General features: G+C 59.2%; 1 protein-coding gene and 1 long non-coding RNA gene across 3 annotated transcripts; both read right to left on the bottom strand.

The window, feature by feature from the left end:
- LOC110259849 lies at nt 9,650-13,963 on the bottom strand. Of its 2 annotated transcripts, XR_002342232.1 has the most exons (3): nt 13,473-13,963; nt 13,272-13,365; nt 9,650-13,071 (listed from the first exon to the last, which is right to left on the bottom strand). It is a non-coding gene; the product is annotated as an uncharacterized LOC110259849 (long non-coding RNA). The 2 variants fall into 2 exon arrangements; XR_002342231.1 differs by having other exon boundaries at nt 9,650-13,365.
- On the bottom strand, nt 14,010-16,833 carry LOC110260074. The gene is made up of 5 exons (XM_021087966.1): nt 16,827-16,833; nt 16,680-16,729; nt 16,160-16,385; nt 15,163-15,379; nt 14,010-14,611 (listed from the first exon to the last, which is right to left on the bottom strand). Exons 1-5 carry the CDS (start codon nt 16,831-16,833, stop codon nt 14,383-14,385), a joined length of 729 nt encoding a protein of 242 aa, XP_020943625.1. The 3' UTR covers nt 14,010-14,382.

The raw sequence follows: 17,969 nt of genomic DNA, 5'->3' as shown, positions 1-17,969 counted from the left end.
GAACACATTCAGTCTGTAACAGTTCCAAAGCGTTTTTAGCAAAAGTGTCCTCCTCCAAGGGGGGAGAATGATGGGGAGCTCAAGGATCTGGGGCCTGGAGTAGAGAGCACAGCACAGGAGAGCAAGCTCTGCCCACCTCACGATCCATACCCCAGCAGGGAGGGGAGGGTGGGGCAGAGCAGTCACCCAGGCCTTGCCAGCAACAGATGTCTGCATCAGCAACCCCCAGCTGGGAGTCTCCTTGTGGGGCAGCAGGTTAAGAATCCAGTGTCCTTGCAGCAGCTCAGGTTGCTGCTGTGGCTTGGGTTCAATCCCTAGTCCAGGATGGCCATGGGCTCGGCCAAAAAGGAAAAGAAACCCTGGCCATAACAACCAGGAAAAGCTGCTCATTTAGACAGTTGTCCTTGGGGGATCTTGGAATATTTAAGGATCCCCCCACCCCCGCCCCAATCCAAGCCTGGACTCTGTGCCTGGGTGCACCTGCTGGCAGCGGCTGGGCTGAAGCCCTTGTGCTGAGTAAGGAGACCTGGGCTCCCCACTCCCAGGGGGAGACCCTGACCTGTGGGCCGGCTTAGGCGAGCGTGTTCCCTCTCTGGCCTCAGTTTCCCCTCTGCAAGGGTCTCAGATCAGGTCTCCTCTCATTTGTGGATTCTCACCACTGCAGCGCAAGGCAGATGGCTCTAGGTTGTTTCTTTTGTCTTGTTACGGCCGCACCTGCAGCATATGGAGGTTCCCAGGCTACGGGTTGAATCAGAGCTGCAGCTGCCAGCCTACCCACAGCCAGAGCAACGCGGGATCCGAGCCCCATCTGGACCTACACCACAGCTCACAGCAACACTGGATCCTTAACTCACTGAGTGGGGCCAGAGATTGAACCCACATCCTCATGGATACTAGTGGGGCTCATTACCACTGAGTCACAATGGGAGCTCCTCCAGATTGCTTCTAGAAGGACCAAAGGATTGACTGCCTGGAAGCAGTTCACCAAGCTTGTAGATCAGGCCAGTTCCATTTAAGGAGGGGACGGGTCACTGGAGGGACAAAGGGTTGGGGTGGGGGAGGGGCCACGTTGTTTTCACCAACCTCTGACGGGCCGTTTTGATGAAAGAGCAGTTTGGGCAGGTTCTGGACAGAGCTCCCCATGGAGTCCTGGCCATGGGACATCTTCAGCCAGGGTTGCCTCGTTTCAGCTGAAAGATGTCAGAGGCTGTGATGAGCCCGGAAAAAGCCACCTACGGCAGGGAGCTCCTAAAGCAGTGTGAGTGTGACGTCTGGAGAAGGGGACGGCTGGCACGGGGCAGATGGAGGCGTCAGTGAAAGCCGGAACTCGGTGCCAGGTGGGACTGGAGCCATGTCAGCTCACAGGGACTCCCCAGGGAGCGGCAGGAGGCTGGCGTCCCTCCCAGGCCCTGGTCGGGGGCCAAGGCCAATTTCGTAGATATGTACCAGGACCAGGAGACTCCGACTGGCCGGCGGGCTTGGGGGTGACAGGAGAGGCTGGCAGATGGGCCAACAGCAGAGAAAGCGCATCCTGTGCTTTTGGACGGGCGCCCCACGCCTGCCCCCCCCCCCCGCCCGCCCCGCGTAGGTGTGCAGACACGTGTAGACACGCCGGGCAGCAGCCTCACCCCACCCCAGCTTTACTGCTGACACTTTTTGTTCCTAGAGGTGTGTTGTCCTAGAAAGCGCTTTCCATTCGAGGAAACCTCGGAGGCTGCAGCCAATTTTCATTCCTGCCTTGGAGTCCCCCACAGACCCTGCCAGGAGCATCTCTTTTTCATTTATTTCGGGTGCCGGAGAGGCAGCGAGAGAAAGAGCGTCCCTGGTATTTTCATGCACATGACAGCCTCCCAGCCTCCCAGGCACGTACACCCTGGAAGCTGAGGCCGGCTCTGGAACCGGAACTGTGTCTCTGCCTCTGGACCAGGGTCCCTCGGTGGGAGGCAGGGAAGCAGGGTGGAGACAGGTGTCCTAGCGCCTGATGCATCTCCATCCCACCTGCCCCATCCCCAAATCTCTTGTCCAGGGAGGCCAGGAGCCACCTTGGGAGCTCTGGCCCCCAGCACTGGTGCCCGGCCCACAGAGGGTGTGATGCTGCAGGTCTGCTGGCAATCATGCTGAGAGAGGAGTCATTAGGGGAAATGCTGGGATTGTGGGGGAAACAGTGTCTTTCCCCCACATTCCCCTCCACCCTGACCTCAGAACGTGACCTTGTTTGGAAATAGGGTCTGTGCAGACATATTTAGTTGAGGTCCTCAAGATGCAATCATCCTGGATGGAGAGTGGACCCTAAATCCAGTGCTGGGTGTCCTTCCTTATAGGAAGAGGAGACAGTAGACAGACCCACGGGGAAGAGGGTCACGTGACTGTGGAGATGTCTGCAAGCCAAGGGACGCCAGGGGCAGTCACTGCCGGCAGCCACCGCGAGTGAGGGGAAGGCCTGGGATCACTGTCCCTCCCTCAGAGCCCCGGGGGTGGGGGGGTGGGGGGCGGGGAGCCAACCCTGCAGATACCTTGACCTTGGACCCGGTCTCATGGGACTGAGGGAACACACTCCCGAGGTTTACCGCTGCGCAGCCCCCGGAGACCCAGGCAGCCCAAAGGGAGGGGGCATGGGGGGGCGGGGTGCCTGGGATCCATGCAATCGGACTCCCGATGGAAGGGGAGCAGGAGGGAGGTGTGCGGGGAACTGTGCCTAACTGGCGGGCAGCCTCAGGAGGGCTCAGGGAGGTTCCCGGGGAATCCTGGGGCCAAAGCTGGCTGTTGTCATCTCGAGGGCCCCAGGAACAGGCCTGCTGTGGGCAGTCGAGGTTGGAAGCGGTCCCTGGGAAGGGCGACCCGGGGCCAACACAGCTGTGGGGTCCAGAGCACAGCAGTTATGTGGGGCTGCTGGGTGCGTTCTCATGGCCACCAGCGTAAGTGATGGAATGCATGGACAAGGAAGAGGAGCTGCTGTTGGCCTGGGAAGGACTGGACCCTTTGGGGACAGGGGCCTTTATCGAGAATTTGACACCAGGGGAAGCGGCGGCAGCAGAAACCACCAGAAGGGAGAGGGCTTGTATTTGCTTCCTAGGGCGGCGGTTAAATTCCCACAGACTCCCAGCTGGTGAGCGGCAGAGCTGCTGGGGCTCTAGTCCTGACCTTCTTTTGGCTTCAAACAGCAGAGCTGTATTTCCTCCCGGTCCAGGAGCCCCAGGTCCCACGCCCTCACCTCTGGCTCCCAGGGTCTCCAGGACACCAACTGTAGCTTCGAGGGTCCCCGAGACCACCCTCGGGTTTGATAATTGGCCAGAGGGACTCACAGAACTGCGAGCTGTCCTGCTCAAGGTTATGGTTTATTACAGCAAAAGAGACAGATGAAGGTCAGCCAAGGGCAAAGGCGTCTGGGGCAGAGTCCAGGAGGGTTCCATCTGTGGATGTCCCTCCCAAGGGAGTCGTGCACAGCATTAACGTCTCCCAGCAGTGACGTGTGACAGCAGATACACATTTACAGCCCACCAGAGATGCTCGCCTGTCCGGGGTCTTTACTGGGGCTCCATCACATCAGTGTGTGGCTGACCTTAGCCACCTGCCTCTAGAGGTCAAGCAGATACCGCAAGGCTCCAAGTGCCCACCCTAAATCATGTTGCTAGACTTTCTGACACGGTCCAAGGCCCCCAGGTCTACAAAGACACTCTTACCAGGCAGGACATTCCAAGGGCTTAGAGATCACCTCCAGGACCGAGGACAAAGGCCGGACCTCGCTTTGGATGAGGTTGATTCTTTACGACACACCTGCGGAGGCACCTCAGACAAGATACTGAATCTCACAGTACCTCAGTGTTCACATCTGCAGAATGGGCAGGCAGGCACTTTCCTTCCGGGGTTGTCAAGAGGATGAAGTGATACAGCCTCTGGGAGAGCCCCCAGCTCCACCCTCTTGCACTTGACTTGTCTGCAGTTAGCGGGGTTGGCAGGGCTGGCCTGACTCACAGGTGGTTCAGCCCCAGCCTAAGGGCAAGATCGAAGGGTCCTCAGCCAGCGTGCGGGGCTCTTAAAAAGGGAGCTGACGGCCCCCGCTGCGGAGTAAGAGCTGAGCTCATTATGTGTGGCCTTTTTGATGAATTATAAAGAGCCCGAGCCACATGCTGAGATTGGAGATGAATAAAGAGATGGGAGGCCACCAGCAGATGCGCACGGGTTTTACTTCTGAAGGGAGAGGGATTCTGGTTCTTTACCGGGGGAGCTGCACCCTCATGCAGAATGACCAAGCCAGCTGGGGCGCAGGGCAGAGGGGGGCTGAGCCCGGGACGGGCCCATGGAGGAGAAGGCGGCAGGGCGAGGTGCCAGCGGTTCCTTTTAGTGGACTCTTGGCTGTCTTGGAAGTCCGGGCCATGTTATCTGCTGGCGATGAGCTGTTTTTTCTCTCCCTGGGGAAACACACTGCCAGGCACAGGCCTTTGCAGGAGGAGGAGCTGCGCTGGGCCGCCCTCCCTGAAGACAAGCGCTGGGAGGAAGACACGTGGTTGGCGGGGGCGGGGGTGTGCTGCTCCTGGGGTCTCCCATTTCCCTGCTCTTCATCCCTCTTCCCAGCTCCTGACTCAGGAGCACCCCCTGCCTTAGTTTGGCCTTGGTCCCCTGTGACCAACACCCCCCACCCCGCCCCCTAGCTTCCCATCCTGGTTGGTGGCCCCTCCTCCTGTCCTGTGTCACATCGCCCTAGAACCATCTCTCTTCAAACACCACATCCGTTTGCCAAGCAGTCCCAGTTGAGCCCGGGGCTTGCTGTGTGCCTGGCCCGTGGCTAAATGCTTTTTGAGATCCAGCCGCTTTACTCCCGGCAATGACCCAGTGGCCCGGGGGTGTGGGCCCCATTTTACAGATGAGGAGGTTGAGGCTTGGAGAGGATAAGTAATTTGCTCCATCGTGGCTCAGTGGCAAGGCCACAGGGCTGGCCCCGATCTCTCCCTGTTGCCACCGGTGCTTACAGGGCTTTGGCTGGAGGTGGAGACCTGGTGTGTTCAGAAGCCCCTCCCTCCTGCGGCACAGGGGAGGGCGGGGGAGGGGCTCCCCTCCCTGACCCTCCACTTCCAACCTCTCAATCTGCCTCTTCTCCCCCCCACCCCACATTTTTCACAACCTGCCAAGTCCTGTGCCCCCGGGGCTGCTATCACAGACTGTTAGTAGCCCAGCCACCCCTTATCCAGACTCTCCAGGCTCTACCCAGGGGCCAGTTTCCAAAAATACACATTGGCACCAGCCAGCCTGTGGCTGAAGGGCAAGGCAGCCTGGAGTTGGGGGCAGGGCTGGGATGGAAAATTTTACCCAAACCCCGGAGCTGAGCCGTGGCCGGGACCCGCTCCAGACGGCAGAGCCCCCTGCGTGGGGATGGGTGTCTTGGGCATCTGGTCTCCCATGGCCTCGCCCGTAACCGCTGTGAGTCCCGGCGAGAGCATGGACGCTCTTTCCCAAGGTGAGGGCGGATCTGTGTGCTGGGGCCATAAAACCTAATGTGTGGGCCACGGAGAAGACCTTTTAATAAAAGCCACTACACACCCTTTTCAAGGCAGGCTCGTCTGATGAATAGCTCGGAGAAGCCTAATAAAGTTATAGGTGAATGGAAATTAGGTCTTTAATGAGTCCAGGAGCAGCCGAGGAAGGTTTGTGCTGCCTTTTTATGAGACTCGGAGAGAATACCTCTCCTTCTTCATTCCTTCAATTCCAGCCTGCACCAAACAGACCTAGAATGTTCCGTTAACCCCTTCCAATCCTCGGAGCTTCCTTCTCCCTTTAGACCCACTGGTCTGCCTCTGTCCCCTCCATCCTGGCTTGCACAGGGACCGGCTCAGCGCTCATAGCATCCTTAACTGAGGATAAGGATGGGAGGGAGCAAGGGAGAGGGTCACGGGCCTGCCGGGTGCCAAGGAGGTGCCAGTCTGCGTCTGCGAGCGTGAATTCTGAGTCTCTGCCAGGGCCCCGTACGGAGCCGCACGCTCCGTGACGGGCATCTGGAAGTAACCGCCCTGGGAGGAAGGTGCGGGCCTGGCTCTGAACCTCAGGGACCTCATCTCGGCGTCGGCTCTGAGGCCGGCAGAGGAGAATCCTTCCCCGGCCCCGTGCAACCATGGAGGACGCTGCCCAGCCTCAGAACCTGGGAGCAACCTGGAGTCCAACCCGGGTTGCAAGGCCTCCTCTTCCTCCTCTACTTCTCATTCTCCCACGGAAAGCAGGCCTGGCCTGTGCTTGGTGTTTGCATTCTGGCTGGTGGAGCCTCCTACACATGGAAGCGCCCCCCGCCCCCCTAATGCGCCGTTCCTGGCAGCCCTGGAGGGCTGGGCATCTGGTCCTGCGAGCCGGGAGAGCCCAGGGCCGTCAGCCTGGAAGCTGCAGGACCGGAAACGAGACCGTGAACTTCCGGCTCTCCCCACCCCAGGCCCGCCGCCTGCCTTGCAGCAAGTCTGTGGGCATCTGCTGTTTTATACATGCACGTGCTCTCTGACTTGTGGTTTGCGGGGAGCTTGTGACTGTTTGCTCTCTTTTGTAGAACCATCATCTTCATCTACCGCTGTGACAACCTACGACTAACTGGGAGGCTTATAAATAGAAGTTTATTTCTTGCAATTATGTCACAAAGCTGCGAAGTCCAAGATCAAGACTGCAGCAGACTCAGAGACTGGGTGGGACCTGCTTCCTGGGTCACATAGAGCAGTTTCCTCTGTGTATCCACAGGTGGCTGACTGGGTAAGGGAGCTCCCTGGGGTCTCTCTTTTTGTCTTTTTAGGGCTGTACCTGAAGCATATGGAAGTTCCCAGGCTAGGAGTTGAAGTGGAGCTGTAGCTACTGGCCACAGCCACAGTCACACAGGATCTGAGCTGCGTCTGTGACCTACACCACAGCCCACAGCAACGCCGGATCCTTAGCCCACCGAGTGAGGCCAGGGATCAAACCTACATCCTTGTGGATACTAGTCAGGTTCTTAACCCACTGAGCCACAGTGGGAACTCCTCTCTGGAGTCTCTTTACAAGAGTGCAGGTCCACCGGGAGGGCGCCACATTTAGGAGCAGAGCACTCCCCCGAGGCCTCATCTTCAAGCACCATCACAATGGGGGTTAGGATTTCAATCCAGGAATGTGGGGGAGGGGACACAAACATTCAATCACTCGCACCCATAAAGCACTTTCTGTCCGTTAGGGTGGAGCAAAGTGGAGATTTTTTTTTTTTTTCTTAATATGACTGGAGGGAAGCTACACACACTTTTCAGAGCACATTCGCAGGGCCTCAGTTCTCTAGGTAGAGGCTTCAAAGCCCCTCCTTTGATGATGACATCAAGGTGGGCAGGTGGGCAGCTCAGAGCCCTTGGCTTTGGAGAAGTCTCAGCATTTCATGTCTATTTTTTAAGTTCACCCTGAAGGTCACCCTTGTCCAGGAAACAAAGGCTGGGGTTGGGGGATGTGAGGATGAATTAGGCGTGGAGTTCAAGGCCGAGGGTGGGAGGGGGAGGTGCTCAGGGCCAGGATGGGAGGCCAGCCAGCGGGCCCTGGGGAAGGGCAGGGAAAGAGCCAACCCCCACGGGGTTTGGGTGGGAGGGAATCTTTGAAGGCTGCCCAGAAAAGGGGACGTTCCCACTAGCTGAGAACTTCCCATCATTTAGACTTGACCTTGGAACCGTCTATGAAGAGACAGTATGCCACATGAACGACAGTGCAGATGACACTACAGAGAGAAGCTTCCCAAGTTTCTTTTTACAGGGCCGTGTTTTCAAGCACTGTCAAAAACCTTGTAGCCACTGGATTGGGCCAGCCAGAGAGCAGGCTGAAGACTAGGCACCAGTGCAGTGCCCCTGACTGCCCAGTGACAAGACCTGGGCCTCTTTTCTTTTTTAGGGCCACACCCCGAGCATAGAGAAGTTCCCCATCCCGGGGCTGGATCAGAGCTGCAGCCGCCAGCCTACGCCACAGTCACAGCAATGCGGGATCTGAGCTGTGTCTTCGACCTACGCCACAGTCATAGCAACACTGGATCCTCAACCCACTGAGCGGGGCCGGGGATCAAACCCACATCCTCATGGATACCAGGTGGGTTGTTACCCTGCTGAGCCACAACAGGAACCCAGTGACCTGGACCTTCACAAAATCCCAGTGCCGCTGCCACTTAGACACTCTGTCCTCACTGGCTGGGGTAAGGCCTGGCATCAGGAGTTTTAAAACCTCCCTAGGCGACTCCACTGGCAAAGTAGAGCCAGGGTGGTCTGGAAGTCAGGTCGGCTGGGTTTTGCTTCCCGCTCTGCCCCTGCCTCGCTGGCTGATGGCGAGGCCAGCTGGCACCCTTTTTGAGCCCATTTCCCTAATGTGGGCTACGTGGGGGCAGAGCTATATGCATTGTGCTCTGCTCTATGTCACTGGGGTCACGGCTGGCTGGCCACCCCTGCCCAGCGGAGAGGGGTGTTTGAGTTTTCCTGGAGTGAAAGCCACCGCAGACAAGGGTTTCTTTGCTCTTCCCTCCACCTGGAGATGCGCCCCCAATTCTGTGGGATTCCTGCCCACCCTGCCCCCAGAGCCCGAGACCAGCATCCCACCGCCCACAGCTCCCAACCATGGACACAGGGCCTGGGACCTCCTTGGGGCTCCAGGTGCTAAGACCTTTCCAGTACCTGAGAGAGCGGGCGGGCGGGGCTTCCTGCGCCTGGGCCCACTTTTCCAGCTCGCTTGGGCTCCACGCTGCCCGGGGGGACCAAGGAAGCTTATGATCCAGTGCAGTGAGCGTTTGGTCTTTGCCCCAGTTTCTTCAGCTTGTGGGTTCTGGCTGCCCTTCCAGGGCCTAGAAAACCAAAGCCAGTGACCCTCCTCTGGGGTGGTGGGTTGGTTGCCATGGAGACGTTCTACATCTCAGCCGGCTGACCCCTGAATTCTGCCCTTTGCGTCTTCTTTCCGGGATGGGGCTGGCCCTGCTGGGCAGAGTTCAACGCTTGGGGTTGGTCCCTGCCAGGGATGCGGTGGGGGAGGAGGGGAGGGGAGGACAAAAGGGAGCCCAGCTTTGCACCAACAGCAACAGTCACGGTAGCTCAGATGTGCTGAGAGCTTAGCCCAGGCTAGGTGCTCTGTCGGCACCTCCGTGAACCACCCCACGTGCTCCCCTACTGTCCTAGGAGGTGGGTGCTGGTGGAGGGCACAGCTGCAGCCACAGACCCTGGCCAGTCGCCAGGGTAGACACCTGAGGGACACTGCCCCTGAGCACATCCAATGACCCAACAGCTGTCCTGGCGGTTGTTAGAACAGCTGTTTGGGTGGGTCAGTAGTGGGTGGGTTTCGCCTGCTTCTGGGCCCTCCGTACACCTCCTCGTCTCTCTCGTGGCAGGGGACTACGTCTCATTTATATTTCTTGTATCCTGGGCAGACAGCTGGCACCAGTAAGGGATGCAGGCTGGAAGTGAGTTGCAGACTTCTCAAGCCGCCGCCTCCTCCTCCCCCAGGGCCAGTCTCAGGTCCACGGCAGACTCCCCCGAGTGCCCAGAAAGCCTCAGCTCCATAACCAATGTGGCCACCAGGTGGCCAGCTCCCACAGCCCGCAGGCCTCAGTCCTCCAGAAAACTAGAAGTCGGCTTTTTTTTTTTTAACTTCTGCTGACAGCCCGAAAATCCTGTGATTTATACGATTAATATGAGAAGCAACATCATTATTCTGTGAATATATTATTCATTCACTAGTGATCTATTCTCTCCACACCCAGCTCTGAGAGTCAATTTTCCCTCCCTGCTATTTTAATAGACCCGCATTTTAAATGGCAAGAGCAGTCCATTAAACATGTATAAGATGTAATCTCATTTAGAGTATGCGCTTCCAGGGGATCCGCCTCATAAGCACACAGACAACAATGCTGCCTGGTCTTGTTGGGGCCCACATGGGTGGGCAGCTGAGAACAAAGTCAGGCTCCGAGTAAGGAACGTGTTAAAACTTCTGATTGGGGTCCGAGGTTCCCTGGCAGGGGGAATGAGCTCTGTCCCTGGACACTTGGGTTGCAGAGGCCCCACCCACTCTCCTCTGTCCCCACCCGCACCGTGGCCGTCCACGCCTCTGAGAGTGCGGCATTTGGGGGAAGAGGGAAGGGTCTTCTCTAAGGGAGTCAGATCCTCATTTTTTGCTTAATTAAAAAGCACTGGGGGAGTTCCCTGGTGGCCCAGTGGTTAAGGACCTGGCATTATCACTGCTGTGGTGTGGCTTCAAACCGTAGCCCAGGAATTTCAGCATGCCATGAACACCCCCTCCACCCACCCCTCAAAAAAAACTGGGATGGCTGCAGCCTTCATGAGCTCCACTTTCTCCCTTATAAACAGTAAATCAAATCATGAATCCAGCCCTGGGGCTGCAGGGGAGCCCGTTCAGGTCCATCCACCAGCCTGTGTGGGTGAAGATGGTTCTCTATACAAGGTCAGAGGACAGACATATGGGGACTTTGAAAGGTTCCAGCAAAGTTGTTACACTGTTACTGCTGTGACTGTGGAATATGAGGAGCCCACGCAATGGGTCTTGACCTTGAGGAGCTTCTGGTCTGACCTAAATTGGTGACTCACCCCAGTCCGGGGCTGGGAGGCGCCCTAGAGTCTGGCAATGGTGCTCTAGCAGCACAGAGACGAGAGCCGTGACTCTGAGGCCACTGCCAAATGCTTCCTGGAGGAGAGGGTGTTTGACGGACGGCACAGAAAGACAGACACAGTTTGGCCAGGTTGGGTTCACTGGGGAGGGCGGAGGGGCAGCAGCAGTGAGGTGACAGCGTGGATGTGGTGTGGAGCCAGTTTACAGAGGACTTCAGACCATAAGCCAGAAAGCTAGGACCTGGTGCAGGCAATGGGGAGCCATTGCAGGCTTCAGAGCTGAGTGACCAGTCGGAGCTATACAGGTTCGCCTTTCAGAATGCCACGGCTGTGTCCAAGTGCAGTCTGCAGATAGCTCAGGGCTAAGGTGGGGGAGGTGGTGGTGTTCCTGAGGTTCCCCTGCCCTGGGCAAACTCCTATTTATCCTTCAAGACCTTGGCCAAGTGGCCCCTCCTCCTCTGCGAAGCCTCCCCTGACTCCATTCTCTGTTGCCTGTCTGCAGATGGTGACCAAAAATCAACCCTGGCTCTAAGAGTGTGACCCACAAAGCAGCAGGTAACCATTGAGATCAGTGGCATCTCAGGCAGGAGGGGAGCCTAAGGGTGGGTGCCGCCAGAAGCAGATCTTCGGACCTCAGAAAGTGCAGGTGATTTACCCAGGAGGCATCCTGGAAGCACTCGCTTGGGCATCTGAGAGGCAGGGATTGCCAAGGCTGCCAATAAAAGGTGAAGAATGACCTCCCTGGGAGCTGAAGCGGAAAGCCTTGGGACACTGCCGCGGGAGACAGCGTGGAGCTTGTGCTCCGAGCTGCACCTCCCCGACCCGCAGCAGGGCAGGTGAGCTGGAGGACTAATGCGCCCAACCTCAGTGCTCACTGGCTGAGAACGGCCCCTGGGGGCTTCCCGTCTGTTGGGTGTTCAAGAGAAAGCCCTCTGGTCATGGGACACGACACTGGCGGTTGGAAGCCGGCGGTCTGTTTGGCAGTGGTGAGATGAGAGGGGACACAGGTGCAGCACCAGCTGCGTCAGCTACAGAACCCTGCCCATCTTGTGGGAAGTACACGTGCGTGGCCATGAAGCTGGGACCTCAGAGAGACATGAGCTGGGGGCGAGGGTCCAGCTCGGTCACCACACAGCTGTCCTCTGCTGGGAAACCGGCCCCACGCCGGCCAGGACACCTCCCCTTCCAGCACCAGCTCCCACGGCCACCTGCTCGGAGCCTGCACTGGAACGTGGTCCTGGGTGGTGGCCATGGGGACAGTGTCCCCAGCAGGGAACGATGGCTTCTCCAGCTTCCTCCTGGGAGTGTCTGAGAAATGGGAGCCCCTCTGCACCCCAACGATTCCCTAAGTCTGGGCTGCACTCCGGGGACCAATCTTCCTGCTCTGTCAAAGGGCTTCTCTGCCCCCTTCAAGGCAGGCGCGCCCTGGGTTGGGAGGCTGGAACCCGCACTCCTGACCCCCCTCCTCTGCCACCCCCACTGGAATGAGCATTTCGGGGCTCGGACTAGAACGAAGGGGATTCTGCCGAGGGGACCAGCCCAGGGGCCCGCACGGAGCGCTAACAATGAAGGGCGCCACGTGCAACACTGATGCGCTGACGAGACCATCTGTCCCCCATGGTCACCCCGAGGGGCTAAAAATAGTTCTGGGAGGAGGGCATGAAAAAAGTCTCAGCTGTTAATAGTGATTTGTGTCCATTCAAAGCTCAAAGCGAGCTGCTACCCACCAAAATTGCAGGCCTCAGTATTTAATTTCACGGGGGACGTGGGATTAGTTTTAAAAGGTGTCCTTAGGAAGGTGATGGTGGAAAGTGGGCTGGGAAACGCTGGGCTTGATGGGATCCTGCCTGGTACCAGCCCATCTCTGTCCGTTACTAGGAACCATCATCTTCACTGGACTTGGGAGAACAGTGGGGGCCACACCCACACCGCTGGACTGAGTGGGGTGTCTGTGCCCATCCCAGGCCCCCAGCTCTGGAATGGGCAGGCCTCCCAGCCCCAGGAGTCCCCACAGAGCCCCCCGCCCCCCCTTACCTGCTGGACGCGCCCCCAGATTCACTCATCCCTCAGCGGCAGGCCAAGGCCGATGCACGAGGGCGGGCGGGTCGGAGCGCTCCTTCTCCAGCCCCGCTTCCCGTGCCCCTCGGCTCTTCCTGCTTCCGGCGCCAGAGGACCAGTGACCCCTGTCCCCGGAGGCCGGCACGTGAGAGTGAGTTTTCCTTCCCGGCAGTTTGAAGACGGCATCTTTGTGTTGCCTCCTCAGCAAATCAGCAGAAAGGCTGAGCTCCTCCCTTTCAGCCGAGGGGTGGCACCTCCAACCTGGGACACAGCCGCTGCAGCTCCTGCTGCCCTTGGCCTTGCCCCCCCCCACCCTGGAGCTCCGGAGCCATGTGGTGGACAGAAGGGGCTGGCATCCATCCTCCCACTCCTGGAACTCCCTGGTCCTGCACGGGCGCCCGCAGACCTGCTCACAGTGGTGGCCACGCAGGGTCCAGCAGCCTCCCTACGTCAGACGTGGACGGCTGACACCCGGCTTCCCACACCTGGATCAGCCACCCGGCCTGTGCCCAGCGGCAGAGTGGCTAACCCCCACCCTCGGTTCAAAGCCCGGCTCTCCCTTTTGTGAGCCCTGTCCTGTGTCCCTTGGCAAGAGACCTGATGGACTGTTATCAGCAAAGGTGCAGGGGAACCAGCAGTCCTCACCTGCGGTTCACCTGCGTGTGTGTCTGCAGACAGCTGGGCCCTGCTGTGGCCGGGGTGGGGTGGGGTCTGTCCGATTTTCAGGAAAGGTGAGGCTCTGGACCAGGGGCAGGAGAGAGTCGCACGGTCTGTGGTGGTGAGGTCGGCCTGGGCCAGCCTGGGACCCCGACTGTCTGCACGCCATGACGCTGGCAGCTGACTTACCAACGCAACTTGGGTGCCCGGGCAGATCTGGGACACGGGGTTGTTCGCTCCTGGGCTCTGGCCACGTGGGGCTCCTGTGTGGATCTGGCCTCCTCCAGAGTGGGCAGGCCCACAGCCGCCTGCCCACCAGACACTGTGAGCTGGCCGAGCCCTCCGAGGACGGGAAGGGCTCCCTTTTCTTGTCTTCCTGTTTCCCCGTAGACCCAGACCACACCCTGGGCAAATCCCAAACCTCCTTCCACCCACCCCTAGGGACAAGCAGCTATGCTGGCTGGCCTTTCAGGTGAGACGGCCCAGAGGCCCCCCAGTTCCCACTGAGGCTAAAAGGCCATATTTGTGGGTCCAGCCCTGGGCTCTGGGCATTTGGCATCTCCGGTTTGGTAAGTGGCAGATTTGGCTGCTTGGCAGGACAGACTGCTCCGCCCTGTGGTCTGGGTTTGGCAGCTCCCAAACCAGTCCCAGGACTGTGCTGTCACTCCAACTTCTGCCTCCCCACCACCCCCACCCTCATCACCCCCACTGCACCCAGTTAATGAGTCCCAAGGAGATGTTCGTGCCAGGCAGCACCTCTCTGTTGCCAGAGAGGCCCCAAGAGTCCCCGGCATGTTTGGCTTTGCTAAGTGCGGCCCTGACTCATGGTTTCCATGGCAATGGCACTCGCGGTAACAGCCCTGGCTTGGTGCCAGGGCAGATGACAACCGTGACAGCAATTCGGTGTGTCCAGCTGTGCTCACAGCCAGAGGGGACAGGATGCTGAGCGGGGGTGGCTTGCCTGCCCTCTGCCCACCTGGGGTCCCAGCCTGGGGCCCTGAGCCCCAGACGGCCACCCCTCTGGCCTGGAGAACCTCAGCAGGGAGGTTAGGGTGCAGGAGCAGCCCTGGGAGCAGGCCAGAGACCATGCACTGCCTTGCTACGTAACCTTGGACAGGACGGTGTCCGCTCTGGATCCCGTCGACACCAGGGGCCTGGGCTGGATCGCCAAACCCAGAGCCCTTGGCTCCCAGGAGCAGATCTTGTCTGGTGTGCGCCAGCGGCCAGAGGCTGAAGTCGGGGGTGGGGGGGCTCCCTCTGAAGCTCCCGGGGAGAGGCTTCCTTGTGGCTGGCTCCCTGGGCTCCTGGCAGCCTTGGCGGTCCAGTCCCTGGCAGGGTCACCACAGGCTCAGCCAGCAGCACCTGGGAGGTACATCCAACCATCAGGGGGCCTGCTAGCAAAGCCCGGGGTGGGAGGTGGGGGCACCACGAACCCCCGGAGCCAGCTCTCTTCCAGTGTGATGAGCTCTCCAGGTCACCTGGAAGCACCTGCAGGTGACAACCCAGGTGTCCCCGATGCCCCTCCAGCTCAGACACTCAACACCTTCAGGACACGGTCACTTGTCAAACAGAACCGCAAATGCCTGCCGTCCGGGGACAGCCCTAAGTGACCATCCACGCTACAGAGAAAGAGACAGACGCTTGGGGACGGGGAGGGACAGGCTCGAGGGCACTCTGAGCCACAGCTCAGAGCCTCAAAAAGGCCCCGTGGACACAGAGCTGCTCCATCCTCCCCACAGCCACGCGTGGTCCTCAGAGCCCTCCGTCCAGACCCAGTGCCCCCTGCCCAGTCTGCCTCTGTCCCCACATGAGCAGTGATGCCCTGCCCTGGCCTCTGCCACAGCTGGACACAAAGAAGCTCCAAAAGGGCGCCACTCACCTCTCCTGACACAGGCCGGCACACCGTGACCTGCTCCAAAGGACTTGGGGTCCCGCGGCACGGCACTGCTCTCGATGGGTCTGAGGTGATCCTCTCCAAGGGCGGCAGCACAGAGGGTGGGTGGCAGCATGTGGGCAGGAGGTCTGCAGCAGGACGGGAGAGCGCCGATGCGCCACAAAGCTGGAGCCCCCGCCGCATCTTTTAGGGAAACGGAGGTCTAGACAGGGGGACGGACTTGTCTGAGTGGAGAGTCAGCAGAGCCGGACAGGTCACTATGATACAGCAACACTTAGCCAGGAGCTTCCTGCTGAGAGGGAGCGTCTGCTTATGTGGCAGCAGGTTCCTCGCTACTGGGCCAGCTCACGGTGAGACTCCTGGGGAGCAAAGCTGGGCCCTGGGCCGTGCTCAGGGCACACTGGGTGCTGCCAGCGTGAGCACCAGAGACAAGAGGGTCTTTGGGAGGGAGAAGGGACAGCCTGTGGTCAGTACCCAGTGGGTTCTGAGCCCAGTGTTTTGTGAAGCACTACTGTAGGCCCAACTCTGGGCCCCTTGTATTAGCTATCCAGTGCCGCGTAACAAATAACCTTAAACATAGTGGCTTAAAACAACCCACACTATTTTTTTTTAAGGGTTGGACCCACGGCATGTGGAAGTTCCCAGGCTAGTGGTTGAATCAGAGCTGCAGCTGCCAGGCTACACCACAACCACAGCAAAGCCAGATTGGAGCCATATCTGTGACCTACACCTGAGCACACTGTAATACCAGATCCTTAACCCACTGAGCAGGCCAGGGATCAAACCTGAATCCTTATGGATTCTAGATGGGTTTGTTTCTGCTGAGCCACAACAGAACTCCCACATCATATACCATTAACCTCATGTTCTTTGTGGGCAGGACTCTGAGCCCAGGCTGCTGGGATGCTCAGCCCACGGCCTCTTGCTGTGATGGAGGCGGTGGCCAGTGCACTGGGGCGGAACTGCTCCCAGGTCCACTCACTTGGTTGTGGACAAGATCGTTTCTCTAGTGCCTCGGTCCCTCCCTGGCTGTTAACCAGAAGCTGCCCTCTGTGCCCTGTCGTGTGGTCTCTTTGCAGGGTGGTTTGTGAGATGGAGACACAGGGAGGGACAAAAGACAAGAAGGTGAAGGCTGCAGTCCTCGTCTCCTGCTCCTGGAAGTGACAACCCTTCCCTCTGGCCACATCCTGTGGTTTAGAAACAGGTCTCTAGGTCCAGCCCATCCTCCCGGGGAGGGATTTCTCAAGGGGGTGGGTACCGGGTGGGATCGCTGGAGCCGATTCAGGCACTGCCCACCTCCCCCACACGCAGGATGTGCTCTCCAGACAAGGCTCGAGCTCACATGTCTCCATGGCTCTGGTCCTGCCGGACGTGACCCCGGCTCACTGGCCTCAAGGCCAGGTCCCCACCTGCCTCGGGTGACACCCCTTCACATGTGGCCATGACACTTGGGGACCTCAACCTTCACAGGCTTCCTGCCCCTCTGACCCGTCAGCCCACACTTGCGACAGCAGAACCTCCACTGCACACATGATTCTGAGCTCACGACAGCCTGAGGCAGGAACCAGGGCAGCGGTCAGCCGCTCAAATCCCTCCAGAACCTTCCACAAAGTCGACGCTACACAGTAGGCAGCCTGCCCCAGGCTTACTCTCCATCCCCGTCTGCAGCCAGCGGCTCGCAGAACAGAATCAGGCTGATGACAGGTGGGAGCTGGAGGATAAGGACCCCGGTTTCCTCACCCCTCAGGCAGGACAACTCGGGGTGACGTCAACCATCACCCAGAGGTCCTCAGAGGTCTGCCTCCGCCGGCTTCCTCACTCTCCCCGTCTCCCACCGACGCCTCTGGGGGTCACCTCCCGGGACAGACTGCAAACTGCCTCCTCCCCAAGACATCTGTGTCCTGATCCCTGCTGCCTGTGGATGTTACCTTAGATGGCAAGACAGTCTCTGCAGATGCATTAAGTAAAGGATCTTGAGACGGGAGGTTATCCTGGGTTGCCTGCAGTGGGTGCTAATGCAATCACAAATGTCCTGAGGAGCGGGAGGCAGAGGACACTGGACACAAGAGGAGAAGATGACGTGAAGACGGAGAGATTAGAGTGACGGGGCCACAAGCCAAGGAACACAGGCGGCCACCAGAAACCAGAGGCGCAAAGGACAGATGCTCCCCGGAGGCCTCTGCAGGGCGAGTAGCCCAGCTGACACCACAACTTCAGTGCAGCTTCACTGATCCCTCACTACTGGTCTCCACGCCTGGGAGAGAACGAGCTTCTGGCATCTTAAGCCACCCGGCTTGTGGTGATTGGGTACAGTGGCCCCGGGCAGCCGCCCCACCTGCACTGCATCTGTGACGCAGGCTCTGCTGCTTCGGGAACCTGGCCTCTGACAGCAGCCCTGGGTCCAGGCACACGGGTCTGATGGACGTGCTCTGGGAGGCCGAGGGTCCACAAGGACCCCAGGGCATGGCTGCACAGTAGGGGAGATGCCCCCTCCCTTGTGGGGCAGAAAGAACACATAGTTGAGGCACCTGTGTGGCCCCGCACAGCTGGAGAAGGCGGGAAAGGGTCCTGCCCTCTGCCCTCGGAGAGCGCGGCTCTTCCCACACCAGACGGCAGGTGTTGGGCCCCAGGCTGGTGGGTGGACAAGCTGGTCTTGTGAGAAGCTGCCCACTTGCAGTCAGCTGGCAGGCGGCCCTGGGAGACCTACGGAGGAGCCGCAGAAAAGCAACAGGCAGCCTTGACGAAGCGGGTCCCACGAGAAGCTCAGATGATTCCGGCCACAGCCGGCAGCA

This window comes from Sus scrofa, chromosome 3 (genome assembly GCF_000003025.6).
Source record: "Sus scrofa isolate TJ Tabasco breed Duroc chromosome 3, Sscrofa11.1, whole genome shotgun sequence".
Lineage (NCBI taxonomy): Eukaryota > Metazoa > Chordata > Mammalia > Artiodactyla > Suidae > Sus > Sus scrofa.
Note: the sequence above shows the minus strand (reverse complement) of the source record. Positions and strands in the feature narration are given on the sequence as shown.